Source organism: Coccinella septempunctata, chromosome 1, assembly GCF_907165205.1.
Source record: "Coccinella septempunctata chromosome 1, icCocSept1.1, whole genome shotgun sequence".
Classification (NCBI taxonomy): Eukaryota; Metazoa; Arthropoda; class Insecta; order Coleoptera; family Coccinellidae; genus Coccinella; species Coccinella septempunctata.
Window position 1 is genome coordinate 54,415,126 of NC_058189.1, and position 16,097 is coordinate 54,431,222.

The following is a 16,097-nucleotide window of genomic DNA, read 5'->3' on the forward strand; positions in this document are numbered from 1 at the left end:
AACAAAAAATTTTAACGTATTTTTTCAAAAAAGAATCGAAATATGAAGTATATTGGTGTAATGATAGCATTTACCTAATATATGAACGAATGATACTTTCACTGTTCTAGCTTTTTTGAAGTAAACAGCTCTAATTTCTAAGAACCCCCATGGAAAAATATAATCTATACACATGTAAGATAGGACCAAACTAATATCTCAAAAAAATGTTAGTGGCATTGCAATTTGCGAAACTTTATTATGGAGAAATAATTTTATGTTCCAATGTCGAGTGGATGATAATGATCTCGATTATATTTTGTTTTCGCATGATCCTCTCGTTTTACTGAGAAAACAATGGAAATAATTATGCAACTCACGTGTAAAGTTCATTTTTCTACCAATGGAAATTTTTCATTTTGTGTACTACTTGCACAACTCGTATTCCACGCTATCACTACATATTTGTTTTACAATCAATAGGAATAAAGCAATAATAATTGTAGGTTCTAAACACTGTGCAACATCAATAAATTGTACAATCTGCAACTACAGACAAAAAAACCGCTTCAGTGAATCCTTCTTGGTAGAAGAATGCTCTATCAAAATAATGATTTCAATCAGGACAAGGATATTGACACTTTCGTCGAGTACATAACTTTATCATGTTATTATTATTAAGTCCATTCTAGACAGGGCGCTTTTTATCTCTAAAAATTCCATTACCATTTCTACATACTTCTGCATTAATTGAAGAAAATTTTTGGAAAATAAACGATCACCTAATCAGTTTGCTCACAAATTTTGTGACTCATCCATTTTCGAACAATGCTCTGTCAAAGACCCTCTAAGATCCATTTTTCATTTCATTCTTATCGAGAAGTTGAAGGGGGTTTATCAGTTTCACTGTGTGAATGCAATGGCTACTTAACTTAATTTTCCACAATACTGTTAGTCGAATAATCTTTCATAAGTCGATTGATTACACTGAGGAGATACACTCAGATGAAAACTTCCGTGTACATGTGGAGCATCTATCTTTTCCCTACGTTTATCCGAAAAACCATTTATCGAAATTCAATATCTAATCATTCATTCTCCCGAAGTGCAAATAATTCATAACATCAGTCTGATGTGAGTCCTGATTGTAATAATTGCTCAATGGGTACCCTAAGTGTGAAACACAAGGCATTCTTATCGCAGTTCTCTACTGTAATTATAGGTAGGTATTCTCAATAAATTTTATGACAGCTTATCTCACGCTCACTAGCATTTGAATCAATTTAAAAACACAAGGAATCTCGAAATAATTTTGTGTTGCAACATGGCCAAATATAACTGGATAAATAAAGATAATGTTGGTATGATAGAGGCTAATTTGATGATAGACATTTTTTTCTAACTCGGTGAAATGTATTTCGAAATAGCTGAACTTTTCAAATTGAATAATTCACGATATATCATATTCAGTATTGGCTACATAGCTCCATTGAAAAAACTCAAGCACTGCGAAATTCCATAAAAACTTGAGCAGTTCTTAAGGGAGAAAATAAGATATTTTACTTGAGAGAACCTATTGGGATGTGGATATGTGGATTGTTTGGATCCTATCTTGCCTTATAGTTTAAATAAGTTTGCAATTTTTATTCTAATTTTTCTTTAGCGAACTGAACTGAACTAGAACTGAACAATCAGTAACTGAGTAATATAAAAGACATACAGAGTGAGTAAAATTCAACGCACAAAATTCATATTTTTGGTATTCATCATTTTGTGGTGTGTGTGTTTTATTTGAAATTGCGCAACTTTTCATGTATCTACTTACATATAATGGAGAAGTTGGTCATGCGCACTCTATACGATGGGTGAAGGGTTGTTGATTTTTTTAAATGGCTCTTCTGTCAAAAATGGATAATCCTTTTGTTGCTGTGGATACCTTGCTTGTAGGGGTTCCTTATCAACCTTTTTGATTATATCTAGAGATAAAATGGTTGAACTAATTGAATTTGACTTTTCTCTTTTTGATATATTTTGAGTTCACTGACCTACACCTGTGTATTATCGAAAACATGCCTTTTCTTTCGGGTATATAGTGAGTAGTAAAGGGCTTCGCGCCATCATTATGGAAAAAAGCTTTCGATGAAATTTCGGAATTTGGAGATTTTGAATTCAGTAGGAAAAGCGTATTCAAGATACAGGATGTCAAAAATGAATTGTTCCGTACTCGGAATTTTTGCCTCTCCTGGTACTATCGTGTATCCATAGCTTTTGTACAGGGTGGGAAAATTTATGATACCTGAACTACAACTTTTTATCCGAACGAGATAGAGGAAAATGAATGACATATAACTTAGTCTTTTGTCGAGAAACTAATAATGAGATCACCTACATTCCTCAATCTTCTTTTGTTTTCGAGCTATGGGCCAAAATTGAAATTTGGGCGATTTCAACTTTGGTCATTATCTCCGTATCTGTGCTAGGATTTTTTTGATAGCAATCCAGTAGCATACTATGATTTTTTTCCAGCAGGTTTATTTGCTGAGCTATTGTTGTGATTTTTCATATGAAAACAGTAGTTCAAAATGACAAAATCACCATTTTTTTCCCGTTTCAGAAATATATCATACATAGCCCTCCGATTCGTTCAGATATTATAAAAAAACACAACTTTATGTTATAGCTCAGCAAGTAAATCTGTTGGAAAAAATCATAGTACGCCATTGGATTGCTATAAAAAAGTGACTGAAGAATGTTTTCATTTTAAAATCCTAGCACAAACAGAAATGGAACTAATGACCAAAGTTGAAATCGCCCAAATTTCAATTTTGGCCTATAACTCGAAAACAAAAGAAGATTGAGGAATGCAGTTGATGGCATTATTAGTTTCTCAAAAAAAGACGACCGTAACGTGGGATTCAGTTGCCTTTATTTCGTTGGGTTAAAAAGTTGTAGTTTATATATCACCAATTTTGCCCACCCTGTACATATACATACCTCCCAAGGTTTTGATGAACTAACATCGCGTTTTTAATCAGTTTTTACATATTTAGGATCACCATGTTTCAATGTTGATGTAACTAATTTTTAGCTCTTTTCACTCTGTATTTCTACTCCTGAAGAAGAACCAAACCAGAGTAGAAATATCGATTAATCGAAGAAAAAAAAATTATTCGTAAAACATCAATATTTTCGCAAACCCAAAATTTGAGCAATCCCTGCTTAGATACAGCTACCAAAAAGTGGTACCCTAAAAGCTATTTTCAATTTTCTTCCTGGAAACCAGAAAACTGACAAAATCAAATTGAGCAGACATTCTATGGGATAATTTCAGCCTCTCACTATACGCACCTGTGGATTGATGAACTATTTTTTTCTCAAAAATCTGTTTTTTCAGCAAGAAACCTTATCTGTTCAAAATAAATCAAGCTATCAGAAATAAATTCTTCACTGGTCCAATATGAATGAGGAAAAAAGTTTTAGGAGTGGTTTTTTCTACCCCTTGCAATTATAAGAAACATTTAATGCTCATTTAATTTCTGTCGTTTTCTAGTTTCTAAGAAAAATATTGCTTTTTTGATGCCATCTTAGGAAGCGTTATGTAAGCAGGTGCTCAAAAAAATGACGCTATTTTTTGAGAAGAAATCACCCCTCAAATTTTTTCGCAACTCTGCATTAAAACCTTTTATATGTCTTCGGAATTAAGCTCCTTATACAGGGTATCGTTATACAAATGCGAAGGACTTAGGGAGATGATTCCTCGATGAAAATAAGCAGGGGTAGTTCCTATAATTTTTTTTCGAAATCGACCTCCCTTCCAAGATACAGCCTTTGGAAGGCGATGACGAGTTGAGAGTTTTTAATTTTTTTTAGGGGTTCTAAAAAACACTGAGTTGATGTTACACACACAATTTTTTTCAAATCACATGACTCTATTATTAGGGGTTGAAAATAACAACATGAATTCTAGTTGGAAGTAGTCATTTTATGGAACATTTATATACGATGAAATGGAATGAACAGTGATCGAAACTGCTTGTAAGTTTTTATTTATTCCGAGAAAAGTATCGACTGTATCGCAATTTTGCAAGAAACTTTTTTTCCAGAATTGAATGGGAAACCATAAGGGAATTTTATTTTTCGAAAATCTATCCCACGAAAACAATTTTTGAAGAAAAATTATAAGGGGTTGTTATTTTGAACCCCTAATATTAAAGTTATGAAATATAAAAAAATTGTGTGAGTAACATCTACTTAGTGCTTCATATTATGTATAGTTATATGACTCAGTGTTGTTTAGAACCCGTAAAAACAATTAAAAACTGTCAACTCGTCATAGCCTTCCAAAGGCTGTATCTTGGAAGGGAGGTCGATTTCGAAAAAATTCATAGGAACTACCTCTGCTTATTTTCATCGAGGAATCATCTCCTTAAGTTTACAGACACCCTGTATAATCATGTCTTTTTGTTAAGTAGGCTTTTTATATAAATGGACTGGGAAGCAATATTTGCTCATGGAACTTATCCAAGGAGTCCTTTAGATAACATGCTGGTCCAAATTTATTCTGCATCCGGTTCACCTAAATATTCCTTTTATGAATTCCTTCTCCTGTTTTTATTCGGTACGCGGAAGAGAATCGGATTCTGTAGGCGTAACTCTGCTTCATTGAATTTAAACTTTAATACCTCCTCGTCCCAAGGTATCAGCACGGAGCGAATAGTTTCCAGGAAAATATCACCCTGGTGAATAACCAACCCGCATTTCAATAACGTCCACGGTTTCGTTTTATTTCGTACTGCTGATAGGGTTGATTTTTTCATGTACCGAAGGCGTGGGTCGGCTGAAGGTTCTCGAGTTGGCAACCTCTGTCCTCTGTCAGGATAATTGAAAATAAATCGGAATTAAATCTGATCATGCTTTGAACATGAAAATTTGAGATAAACGAGGATATATTGAAAAAATTTTTGCCTACTATAGAACCAAATAAAATTTCGATGTCAAATTATTTTTTTACTCAATATCATCGAGATAGAATAGAGAGGAGACGCTATGAGATTCAATAGTGCTAGAAAAAAACGGTACCACTAGGCGTGGCTAAGTCTGGGAACAATATGGCGGATAGAACAGGGTCGGATTAAGTAAACTTTCAAGGAGATGTATGGGTATATTCTTGAAAGTGAGCACCCAATCAAAGTTTTTACTCGGTTTTTGAGAAATCTGAATAAAATTTGACAATATTTACTAGTTTATACCCAGATGAACAAAAGGGGAACAATATAGATTTGTGAAAGTAAATGATTTATTGGCCTTTAAACAAAATAATTTTATTATTATAGTGAGTCATACTAATTTTTTCATTACGCTTTTTTTTCATTAAATATGTCATTCTTACATTAATATATTTATAAACAACGCTTTTAATAAATAAATATCTGTGACTATCAAGTACAGATTGGTTTAAACTATGTACAACTAAATCTAAGAATACATTTGTATTGATGAATTCTCTGAGTATTCTATTGGTCAAAACATCCAAATAACATCTTTAGATGGATATTGTGAGTAATTTTCTTTTCCTGGGAGAATTCTCTATAAGAGAGCTCATTTGATTTGAAATTCTTGGTAAATCGTCAGTTTTTTGTGGATTAGTTTCAGAAGTTGGTAGAGCAGATTTATTTACTACTGCGTCAATAATCTCCGTTTGTTGTGAATTCACAATATCAGATAGAATTCTTATTTTTGGTGGTTGAACTGCTTCCTCCTATAATGGAAAGAAATTTAAGTATATTCCTAAACAAAAGGTAGTATATCTAGCCTTTACAAAATAAGGTAAAATTCCTTATTTTCCTTGCTTTCAGACTTCAGGAAAAATTAAAATTTCACAACAACAAATTACTTCCTCAAAATCAATCATCATATAAACGTGTAGGTATTTTTCATACCTATACCTCATATATTGTGGAAACCGCATTTCGTTGCAAACGAACTAAGCTTTATTGTGATGTCCGATCAAAACATTCTCCTGTAAAATGTTTGGAACAGAACACCTCATAATTCGAAGATTGCCAGATTCCTCGAGTAACAAATTTCACCCAAGACGTCTTAGAGGGTCTTTAGGAAATCTGTTAAAATAAAGTTAATCGAATATCAAATATTTTCTTCAGACGATAATAATATACCTTACTATCGGATTATCAAGATAGAAATGAAAGAATTACGAATACGGATCTGTTTATTACTCATTCTCACCTATGAAATGTTATTCCTGTGATTTTCTTTTTATCTATTTCGTCTCCGCGTAGAGCACATGACACCATTTTATTGTCCAATATAAATCGAGAAAATGAACGCAATTTTGTAAATGTGGCCAGAATTGAACTCTAAAAAACGCAAAACTGACAGAAAATTCAGGAATGTCAGAGTCTCGTACCAATATGGCGGATCTGATACCATTTTAGTCGAATGATGACTTCTCTCTATTATTCTATCTCGATGCTCAATATATTCTCCTCGTAATTGGATACATTTATTACAGGGAACCTGCAACGTCTCTAGACCTTTCAAAAAAAATTTTTGTTCTTGTTCTGCAAACCAGACCTCCACAACTTTTATTACCTCCTCGTTGGAAAGAACTTTACGACCTTGTAAACTTTTTTTCAGTTGAGGAAAGAGATGATAGTTGGATGAAGCCATATCTGGTGAATAAGGGGGTTGTTCTAGTAATTCAAACCCCAAATCACGAACTCATTGCATGGCAACAAGAGTTGTCACTTCTAATGAGTTATTGTTCGTTGCTTTGGTAACGCAATATTTTTTTATGCATGGAAATGGGCAAGGCTAACTAGATATCAATACATCGTCGTACATATCCGAAAAACGAAAACAACTTTCTGCACACCGTCCAGGCTTTTTTCTCGATAAGTACTGGACCTATACTCAGAGAGTGAAAAGCACAAAATTCATATCCTTGATATACAACTAAAGTCTTTGTCTCCTACAGATATTTTAACAGTAGATTCTTGAAACCAAAAGAAAACACTTCTTTCCCTTACCATTTTTACCTTATCGGTTTAAAAGATACAGGCTGTTGAAAAACCATAAAAAAAAATATTTTTAGATCTATCTCATGAACGGTCGTACCGAATGAAATGAATTTCGGAATACAGTTTTCCATCTATTTGATGAATCTTTCACGAACACAAGATATCACACACATCTTCCAGTTTTCTCATTAGGACCATAACTTACCTTAAAAATACCAAAAATTCAAAGAAAACAACTCTTGAAACTAATTTGGACGTTATATAATGAATATTTTAACGTTATGTGAAATAAAAGTATTCTTCATATTTTCTCGTATAATGCACCGTTTTCGAGTGACTTGATGGTCAAATATTCAAAAACATTAGTCAAATTTCAAAAATTTGTTTTTCTTTGACCGAATGAAACTCTTTTCAAAAGATTAACAGATGTGTAGTGTCACAGAGTTAGCTAGTTATTCTGAAGGTAATTTTGTTTTTCCAGGGGTGGCACAGCTCATTATGAAAACTCAAAATGACCATATCTTTTTATCAGGGCCGAATCAGAAAACATGGTATAGGAACAAATGTTTCTTATGACCTCAAGAATCTACTGTTACAATATTTGTACGAGTCAAAGACTCACCCTGTATTTAGCGTCTTGGAGAAAAAGGCTTGAACAGTCTAATTGTTATTTTGTTACGAAATTTTCATGTATAATTGAGAAGTGGTGTAACATCTTTGGTATTTTTTTCGTAACCCACTACATATTTATGAAACTAAAGTTCATTTCCTTTACATTTCGATTTTCTATTGTTATCCCAATTTTTTCTTTTTCAGCAACACTGAACGCTGTTTCAGATGGGATGAACTATGGCTGGTCATCACCTATGCTACCAAGATTGGAAAAAGATGATTCTCCCGTTAAAGTCACAGAAACCGATGAACCATGGCTAGAATCGATCCTGTTGTTTGCAGGCTTAGTCGGCTTACCTATCACCACCTACTTGGTGGATAAAATAGGAAGGAAGCAGTCGACACTTGCTGCAGCCTGCACCTGTGTCGTAGGCTGGACTCTAATTGCCATTGCTGACAACATTTTTTACCTCTACATTGCCAGATTCATGATGGGTATAGCTGCAGACATGGCTTTTATCTCTTCTCCTATGTACATAGCTGAAATATCGCATAAGAGCATCAGAGGTTATTTATCTGCCATTATTTACGTTATGTCTTACATTGGAACCGTCCTGATTTATACCATTGGTCCTTACGTGGATTTCACTGTTCCTTCCGTAGTTGCTATAGTTTTTCTGGTTACTCAAATCATCGTCCTCCCATTCATGCCGGATTCCCCATATTTCCTGATCAAAAAAGGAAAAACTGAGTCGGCTAGAATCTCATTGAAGAGACTCAGAGCGACGGAAGATGTGGACGAGGAATTGAACGAAATCCTCACATTCATCGAGCTCGAAAAACGAAAGGAGAAAGGAAAAATCAGCGACCTATTCACCGAGCCAAGTGTACGAAGGGCAATAATCATCATGACAGTCCTGAATGGAGGCCAACATTTGGCCGGTTATACGGCCATCGGTATGAATGTCAATGCTATACTTAGTTTCGCGAAATACAAATATTTTGAAGACGAAACAGCAACAATCATTTTTGGAAGTCTGATGCTTGTTGGCAGCGTCGTAGCTACCCTGTTGGTGGATAAGTTTGGGCGAAAAACACTTCTGATAATATCAACGGTGTTGACAGGAGCAGCACTCACAACCATTGGTATTTTTTTCTTCCTGCAGGACGACCACGACTTAACATCAGTCAGTTGGATCCTTGTGGTGGCTCTTATGAGTTACGCCATAACCTTCAAGCTCGGCCTAGGGGTAGTACCAATTGTTTTAACAGCGGAGCTGTTCCCGGTGAGGGTGAAGGCCTATGGCATGGCATGCGCTGATGGAGTTTACGTACTTTTTGGTTCTCTGTCTGTTTGGATATACGACATACTGAGAAAAGACGCCGGTGGGATGTTTATGCCTTTCTTCTTCTTCGCTGGATGTTGCTTCATCGTGTGCATCTTCGTTTCCTTCTTCATCCCCGAGACGAAAGGGAAGTCGCTGGAAGAGGTGCAGAACATTTTGAAAGCGAAATGATCCTATAATTCTATATCAGAATTGTCGTACAGTATTCAACATTGAAAATTGGTGTAGGAGAAGTTGAACTTTTTACCACAATTTCACATTTTCGTGAATTTTTTGAGTTGATCTGGCCTAAGTAACACTATTAATTTTTGCCCCATTAGATATATTGTCAAAATGATGGAAAATTATAGTAATTGTATGAAAGTATTATCATCTTTGTTGTGTGAACAATTCGAAATGTGTAGATCTAGGATCTTTCGAATGATCATCACTGTTCAAAGTTCCTACTAAGTAATTGCTAAAAATATTGTAGAACTTTTTTCATTTAATAAAATCGTTCTTATTTGTAAAGGATTTTTTAATAATAATGCAAGACTTGAGAGATTCAATGTAGAAAGCGGAGAAGTAACTTTTCCTTCTGTCCAAATATCTGTAATTTTCGAATTTTGACCTATGGGTGAAGAATTTGTATTCATATTCAATTCACATTTTACAGTTATGATGTACGAGGATGTATTGATATCTAGTTAGCCTAGACCAGTTCCATGCATAAAAATGTATAAAAAAAAGGAGATGACCACTCTTCCAGGAACCAAGCATTAAAACGTTTCGAAATTATTGGCTAATCACGAAATCAGTAGTAGGCACAAGGTCCCATTTTTAAGCATTGTCTATTCGTCTTTTGTTTCTATTTGTCGATTGTTTTTTTATGATAAAGCGAGAGGCCGAATCGGTCATTAATGCAAATAAATGATATCATTTTATCGCCGATAACATGAATTTATTTATTGATTGACTGGGTTCGCTCAGTTTTTATTTGTGAGTAGTAAACACAGATCATGGCGGATAATAACGAAGAAGATGCTATTTCCTTTCACCCAAAAAGGTGAGACATTTGTAAAGCTTATATAGATCGCAATGAGCGCAGTTGCTAAAGAATAGTATAGGTACACTTCCTAATTTGAATCACAGGATTTTTATCGATATCCAATTTCAACAGCAGAATCATCGTATTCTGAACAAACGATTGTTTATTCGTCCTTATGCAAAGTTTTACTATGATTTTTACCAGTTTTCCAGTGAGAACAATATTGTATTATGTTAATGATGATGGATTCATTATACTTTTATGTCATTTTGACCCATATATCCGGATTTTATTTGCTTCATGAACAATTTCAAATTGAATTGAAGGTAGTATACCTTTGGAACAGTTCACATTGATCTTTGTTACAAGATTATAGGATTGTTACAAAATGGATTGACTTTCAGTATTATTATTTGTTGGTATAGATATAGCCATTTGATTAAGTGTTTTCTTTGTTCAATCCTCTCAAAAGTGTTCTTTGCAGTCGAAATTGGGAATATATACAAAATTCAATTCATTTCAATCAAAATTGGAGGGGATTTCATCATGTGGAAAAATGAAATCAATTAATTAATTGATGATCATATGATTAGTTACCTATCTATTTCACAATGAAATGTTTCAGTTAGTACGAGATTTGGTAAAGAACAGAAAAATATTTTCAGTTTCAGAGTAGTTGATTTTATCTGTCGAAGGTTATCAGGATTAGGTAGGTAACCGATGATAAAAAAGGAATATTAAATTAGATAGTTTTTTCTTTGGATATATACATCTTTGACAGATGTTAGTTACTCACCAGAATCAAATATTCCAAATGATGTTTTATTGTATGAAATACTTGGTTCCGATGATACGAAGCCATACAAGCATTTCTTTTTATTGTTTTCGAAAACACTTTGGGAGTATATATTGTCAGGGCGTGAAAAAACTTTTGATGTAGACTTGAATGTAGATGTGTTTCCTGATTCATCTTCGTTCATTCATCAGTATCTCGAGAAATATCTATTCATAACATAATGTTGACCTTTATATAAAAATATTGAGTCCTAAACTCTCAACTACCTCATTTTGTGCGGAAAACGCGTGAAATAGTTATAGGAGTTAGGAATAATTTTAAACACGTTAGGATACTTTAACATTCTTTTATACCTATAGTTTATATGAATGCTCTTCTGGATTTAAATCTCGTCGGCATTCAAATTCGTTAATAGGAAAATATTTAGGAAGCTACGGTCGTCACCAACTATACGAAGTGAGTCTTCGACTCGTACAAATATTTTTAAAGTCATAGATTCTTGAGATAAAAAAAACACTTTCTTCCTTTTCAGGTTGTTGAAAAACCATAAAAATCTCACAAACGGTTTTATCGAATGAAATGAATTTCGGAATATAGTTTTTCATTTATTTGATGAATCTTTTTCGAACCCAAGATATCACCCACATCTTCCAGTTTTCTCATTACGTACCATAAAAAAAATTCAACTCTTGAAACTAAGTTGGATGCTACCTAATGAATATTTGAACGTTGTGTTTTATCTATCTATATCTCACAAACGGTTTCATCGAATGAAATAAATTTCGGAATGTATAGTTCTTCATTTATTGATGAATCTTTTTCGAATACAAGATATCACACACGTCTTCCAGTTTTCTCATTAGGACCATTACGCACCATAAAAATACCAAAAATTCAAAGAACCCAACTCTTGAAACTAAGTTGGACGCTATATTTAATGAATATTTGAACGTTTTGTGAAATAAAAGTATTTTTCATATTTTCTCGTATAATGCGCAGTTTTCGTGTAATTTGCTGTTCAAAAATTGAAAAGTATCTGTGAAATTTGAAAAATTGGGTATTTTGGCTGAATTCAACTCTGTTTAAAAGATCCACAGATGTATATTGTCACAGATTTCCTGCACCAGTATGGGAAGAATTACTTTCGAAACCGAAATGAGTGCGGAAAAAAAAGAAACTTTTGCCATGATTGGGAACATTATTTTTCTTCGAACTTTCTTCACCCCATTTTCTTGCACACATGTCAGTTTCGAAAGCTTCACTTTCCCGCATCAGTGTGAGGAAAAGAACTTTTCGGCGGTAACCCGAAATAAAATCAATTTCCCGCACTAGCGACAATGTAGTGCAACAAATTGAGTTAATACGCATTGTAGTAGTACCTAAATATCTATTTTCAGGGCTCATCCTGTGCCCCAAGATGAACATGGATCTTCATTACATCCACAAGAGCTAAGATACAATATGAATCATCCAAAGAGGGGGATGGCTTTGATATTCAACCACATGAACTTCAGCTCAAATCTGCCAACCAGACAGGGAACCAATAAGGATAGGGATGATCTCGAGTCCCTGTTCACAAAGCTCAAGTTCAAAGTTAAATGTCATAATGATTTAACTAAAGAACAGATCAGGAGCGTCTTATCTTCAGGTGAATAAAACTAAGTAATTCAAGAGGATATCTTGAAGAAAATTTTTCTTCTGAGATTATACCGATTCTTGTTTTCCGAAAAAAGTTCAGTTTTTGGATTCCGATTGGCTATATATCACCGTTCTTGGATTATTTTTCACAGACAATAGCAGATTCAGTTCTGTAGTTTTCAATCCTTCAGCCACAAAATGATTAAAGTGGACTGTCTCCTATGAATGATTTTTCTGTGCGCTTCAGCCTTACTTCCTACTCCTACAGGTCAGCATTGCGAAAAATTTTAAAATTGATGCGAATTTTGTAAGATTTTCTCAAATGAAAATAGAAATATGTAGGCAACTCAAACACTGAGTTTTTCCAAAAACATGAACAATTTTGTATTACTTATACTCAATGGTGAATTTAAAAATATGTCCTCTTTCCAAATGGAGCAAATTAGTAATTTCAGTCTATTTCCTGTATATCCTGAAGTAGGTAGTTGGACCAGACTTCGAAAAAGATTTTGACTGAGAACAGTCTATTGGGCTGTTGGGTGAAAAAATGTTCAGAACACAATCAATCATCCGTATATTTCTATGAAAAGTGTTTCAATATTTGAGTGGCGATATTACATTATTTCATAAAAGGTCGACCGACTCCGAAAGCTTTAAATCCTACTACCTATTTATCATTTTAAAGTTTGCCTTATACATTCAAAATTGATAATGAATGAATTTCATCGCATGAATATAATATTTTTGTCCTCAGACATACTCAATATATGTAACCAATTTTGAATAAATATTTTCAGTGGCTCTAGCTGACCACACTGACGAAGACTGTCTAGTGGTAGTCATTTTAAGTCACGGGGACAATAGAAAAATTTTCGCAAGTGATACCCATTACACACCCGAATTATTATGGATGTCTTTCGATGGAATCCATTCGCCTGGTTTAATTGGTAAACCGAAACTCTTTTTCATACAGGTTTGTAAGATTTATTTATTTTAATGTGGCTGTAGTACCTATAATACCTAACAGTTTTGAAGTTGGCACATCAAGTGAGAATATTTTCATACCTAGCTTATTTTTGCTTCTTCTTCTTCTTCTTCATTCTTATAGACCTTAAGATCTGTTCATTATGAAGGTCTCCTCAGTGGGTTGCGGCTTCCTGGGAGATTGAACTCCAGCTATCCTTCCACCGTTTTGGCGGTCTCCCTAATGGCCTTCTGCTTGCTGGTTTCCCGTCCTTAGCGATGTATGCTAATCGGTTAGGGTCCATTCTCTCTACGTGGTCTCGCCAATATCTCCTCCTCTTCCTGCCCCATCTCGCTATATCTTCCACTTTACAGAGTGATCTTATATCGCTGTTTCTAACTGTCTCTTAGTGTTTTTCCTGCAATAGTTCTGAGAGTTCTCAGTTCTCTTATTTTTGCCTAAGTATAAAAAACATCCTTTAGTGCGAAATGAACATTTTTAGGCTTGCAGAGGAGAAAGAGTGGATTTAGGAGTTCAATTCAAACACACTACTGCAGTTGACTCTACGAAACGAGAAGACCGATTCATCAGTATTCCTGTGATGGCAGATATACTTGTTATGTACTCCACTGTTGAAGGTAAATATTGTTATGGGCGTCGCCAGTGTGGCGATAGGGGGCAGCTCTTCCTCCTTCCTCAAAATTAATCATAAAATACGAAAATCACAAGGCGTTCTTAAGACCGCTAAGGGAGAACTATTTTGCCCTTCCCCTTTGACTGGTTGTTTTGGAACCCAACACCCTCTTCGCCCAACGCAGTGAACTCTAAAATATTTTTTAGGGTTTTAGAGTTCACTGGCCCAACCGGCCCAACGTTATGAAACTGAACCTTTTGTTACTTTGTTACAGATTTCCTGTCTTGGAGGAATCCAAAAAGTGGTAGTTATTTCATACAGTCTCTAGTGAGACAACTTTCTGCCCATGCCAATGAAAAAGATCTACTCTCGATTCTTACGTACGTTAATAGAGAAATTGCCACTGGATACTCTCCAGAAATGGAACAGCAGAAAATTCAGATCTATGCGAATAAACAAATGAGTTCTATAGTGAGTATGTTGACGAAAGAAATATATTTCACATAATAATTATGTAATTAACGACATATCTACCCCCTTCAATTAGTGTATGTGTTATTTAAATCTCTACCAAGTAACTAGTCCTTTTATATTTTCATAAAACGAGTTATATTTTCATTTTAATGTTTTTCTGAATATCATATTATATTGTACAGCATATGTTACCCATCATCTTCTATTTTCATACTACAAACTCATGAGAAATTGATTCAAAATAAATCATCACCAAGAAACATGATTTTTTTGTGTTTTTCACCACTGGACCCCAGGGCCGAATTAAGACCACTTGGCGCCCGGGGCACAAGATATTTTTTCGCCCCCTCATATTACAAAAATGATCTTTTAATAAAAAAGGAACAGAGATATTTTCATAATGAAGTTTTTTTCATTGAAAAGTAACAGCCAGCAAAAAGTATGAAAAAATACGGACATATGATACAGGTAGTTGAAAAAAAAAGGTGAATTAAAAACAACTTATAATATATATGAACTAGGTTTCGCTGAGTCAAAAATAAAGAGTGAACTAATGTTGAGAATGCATTAGACAGTTCAATGTTCAATGTTCGCAAAAAATCCTACAAAATTTAAATTTTTGCATACAGTCGTTTTTTTGTGTTTCACGAGACTGAATTTTTGAAAACAATCACGATTTTATTTTTTATCCGCTATAATATCGGAAAAAGTAAATTTATCCTCTAGTTTTCAGCATTTGAGATTACGGAATGAAAACACATATTCTCAAAATTTCTGCAGCTCTTCCTATTCCCTCCCAAGCATCAAAATTAAAATTCTTTTTATTAAATCCTCGTTTGTGGTATACTATATGACTCATTGTTCCCAAAATAATTCTATCAAACTCCCTCGTTCCGCCCTGAAATTTCCTACACTTTATGTTTCCTACTGGGTCATTTCAACTTGTTCTTCAGTCGTACTCACTAACGAACATACTCAAAATACTCGTTCACAGACCAAGTGTTATTTCCTTTGAGCCTGCGTTTAAAACTGACAACTATCGAATCGCTCCAAACGACACAGGTGTTCAGTTCGCAATACGTCCACACTGATAAACCGACAAAGAAAGTCATAATAAAATTTTATGGGATTTTCATTGACGTTGCACGAACCGTTTTTCAGTGAGTATACGCTCATTAACATGATGAAAAATTAAAGAATATTCAATTTACAAAAAAAAAACGTTTCCCACATTTTTCAGACAAATAAGTAGGTATTTATGAAAAAACAACATATTTTGAAAAAAAAATCGCAAAATGATTCCTGCAATCTGGAAAGCGTGTAATGGAGGTCGAAATTCACTTGGGGGTATCAATATTTTTAAAGAATTTAATCAACAGTTGAATTGAGCCTCTGTGCTTGCTCCAATTCGTCTAAGCACTCTTATTCCATTCACTTTTATATTTGCACAATGAAAACCTTCTATTGAAATAAATATATTATTACGTACATCGACAGTAATGTTAGAAATATAAATACAGAATAACTGAAACAATAAAATAAAATCACATGCCCGGTATTGCGGTATTCGCAATTCGTTTTCGATGC

The 16,097-nt window shown here is 34.2% G+C and overlaps 2 protein-coding genes across 2 annotated transcripts; both read left to right on the forward strand.

Annotated features, from left to right (window-relative positions):
* The first annotated feature begins 965 nt into the window (after positions 1-965).
* Positions 966-9,487, forward strand: LOC123315572 (sugar transporter ERD6-like). Its single transcript, XM_044901321.1, has 2 exons — positions 966-1,201; positions 7,836-9,487. Exons 1-2 carry the CDS (start codon positions 1,141-1,143, stop codon positions 9,146-9,148), a joined length of 1,374 nt encoding a protein of 457 aa, XP_044757256.1. The 5' UTR covers positions 966-1,140; the 3' UTR covers positions 9,149-9,487.
* A 378-nt stretch (positions 9,488-9,865) lies between these two features.
* Positions 9,866-14,775, forward strand: LOC123315578 (caspase-1-like). Its single transcript, XM_044901334.1, has 5 exons — positions 9,866-10,022; positions 12,198-12,448; positions 13,236-13,411; positions 13,905-14,040; positions 14,311-14,775. Exons 1-5 carry the CDS (start codon positions 9,976-9,978, stop codon positions 14,541-14,543), a joined length of 843 nt encoding a protein of 280 aa, XP_044757269.1. The 5' UTR covers positions 9,866-9,975; the 3' UTR covers positions 14,544-14,775.
* The last annotated feature ends 1,322 nt before the right edge of the window (positions 14,776-16,097 follow it).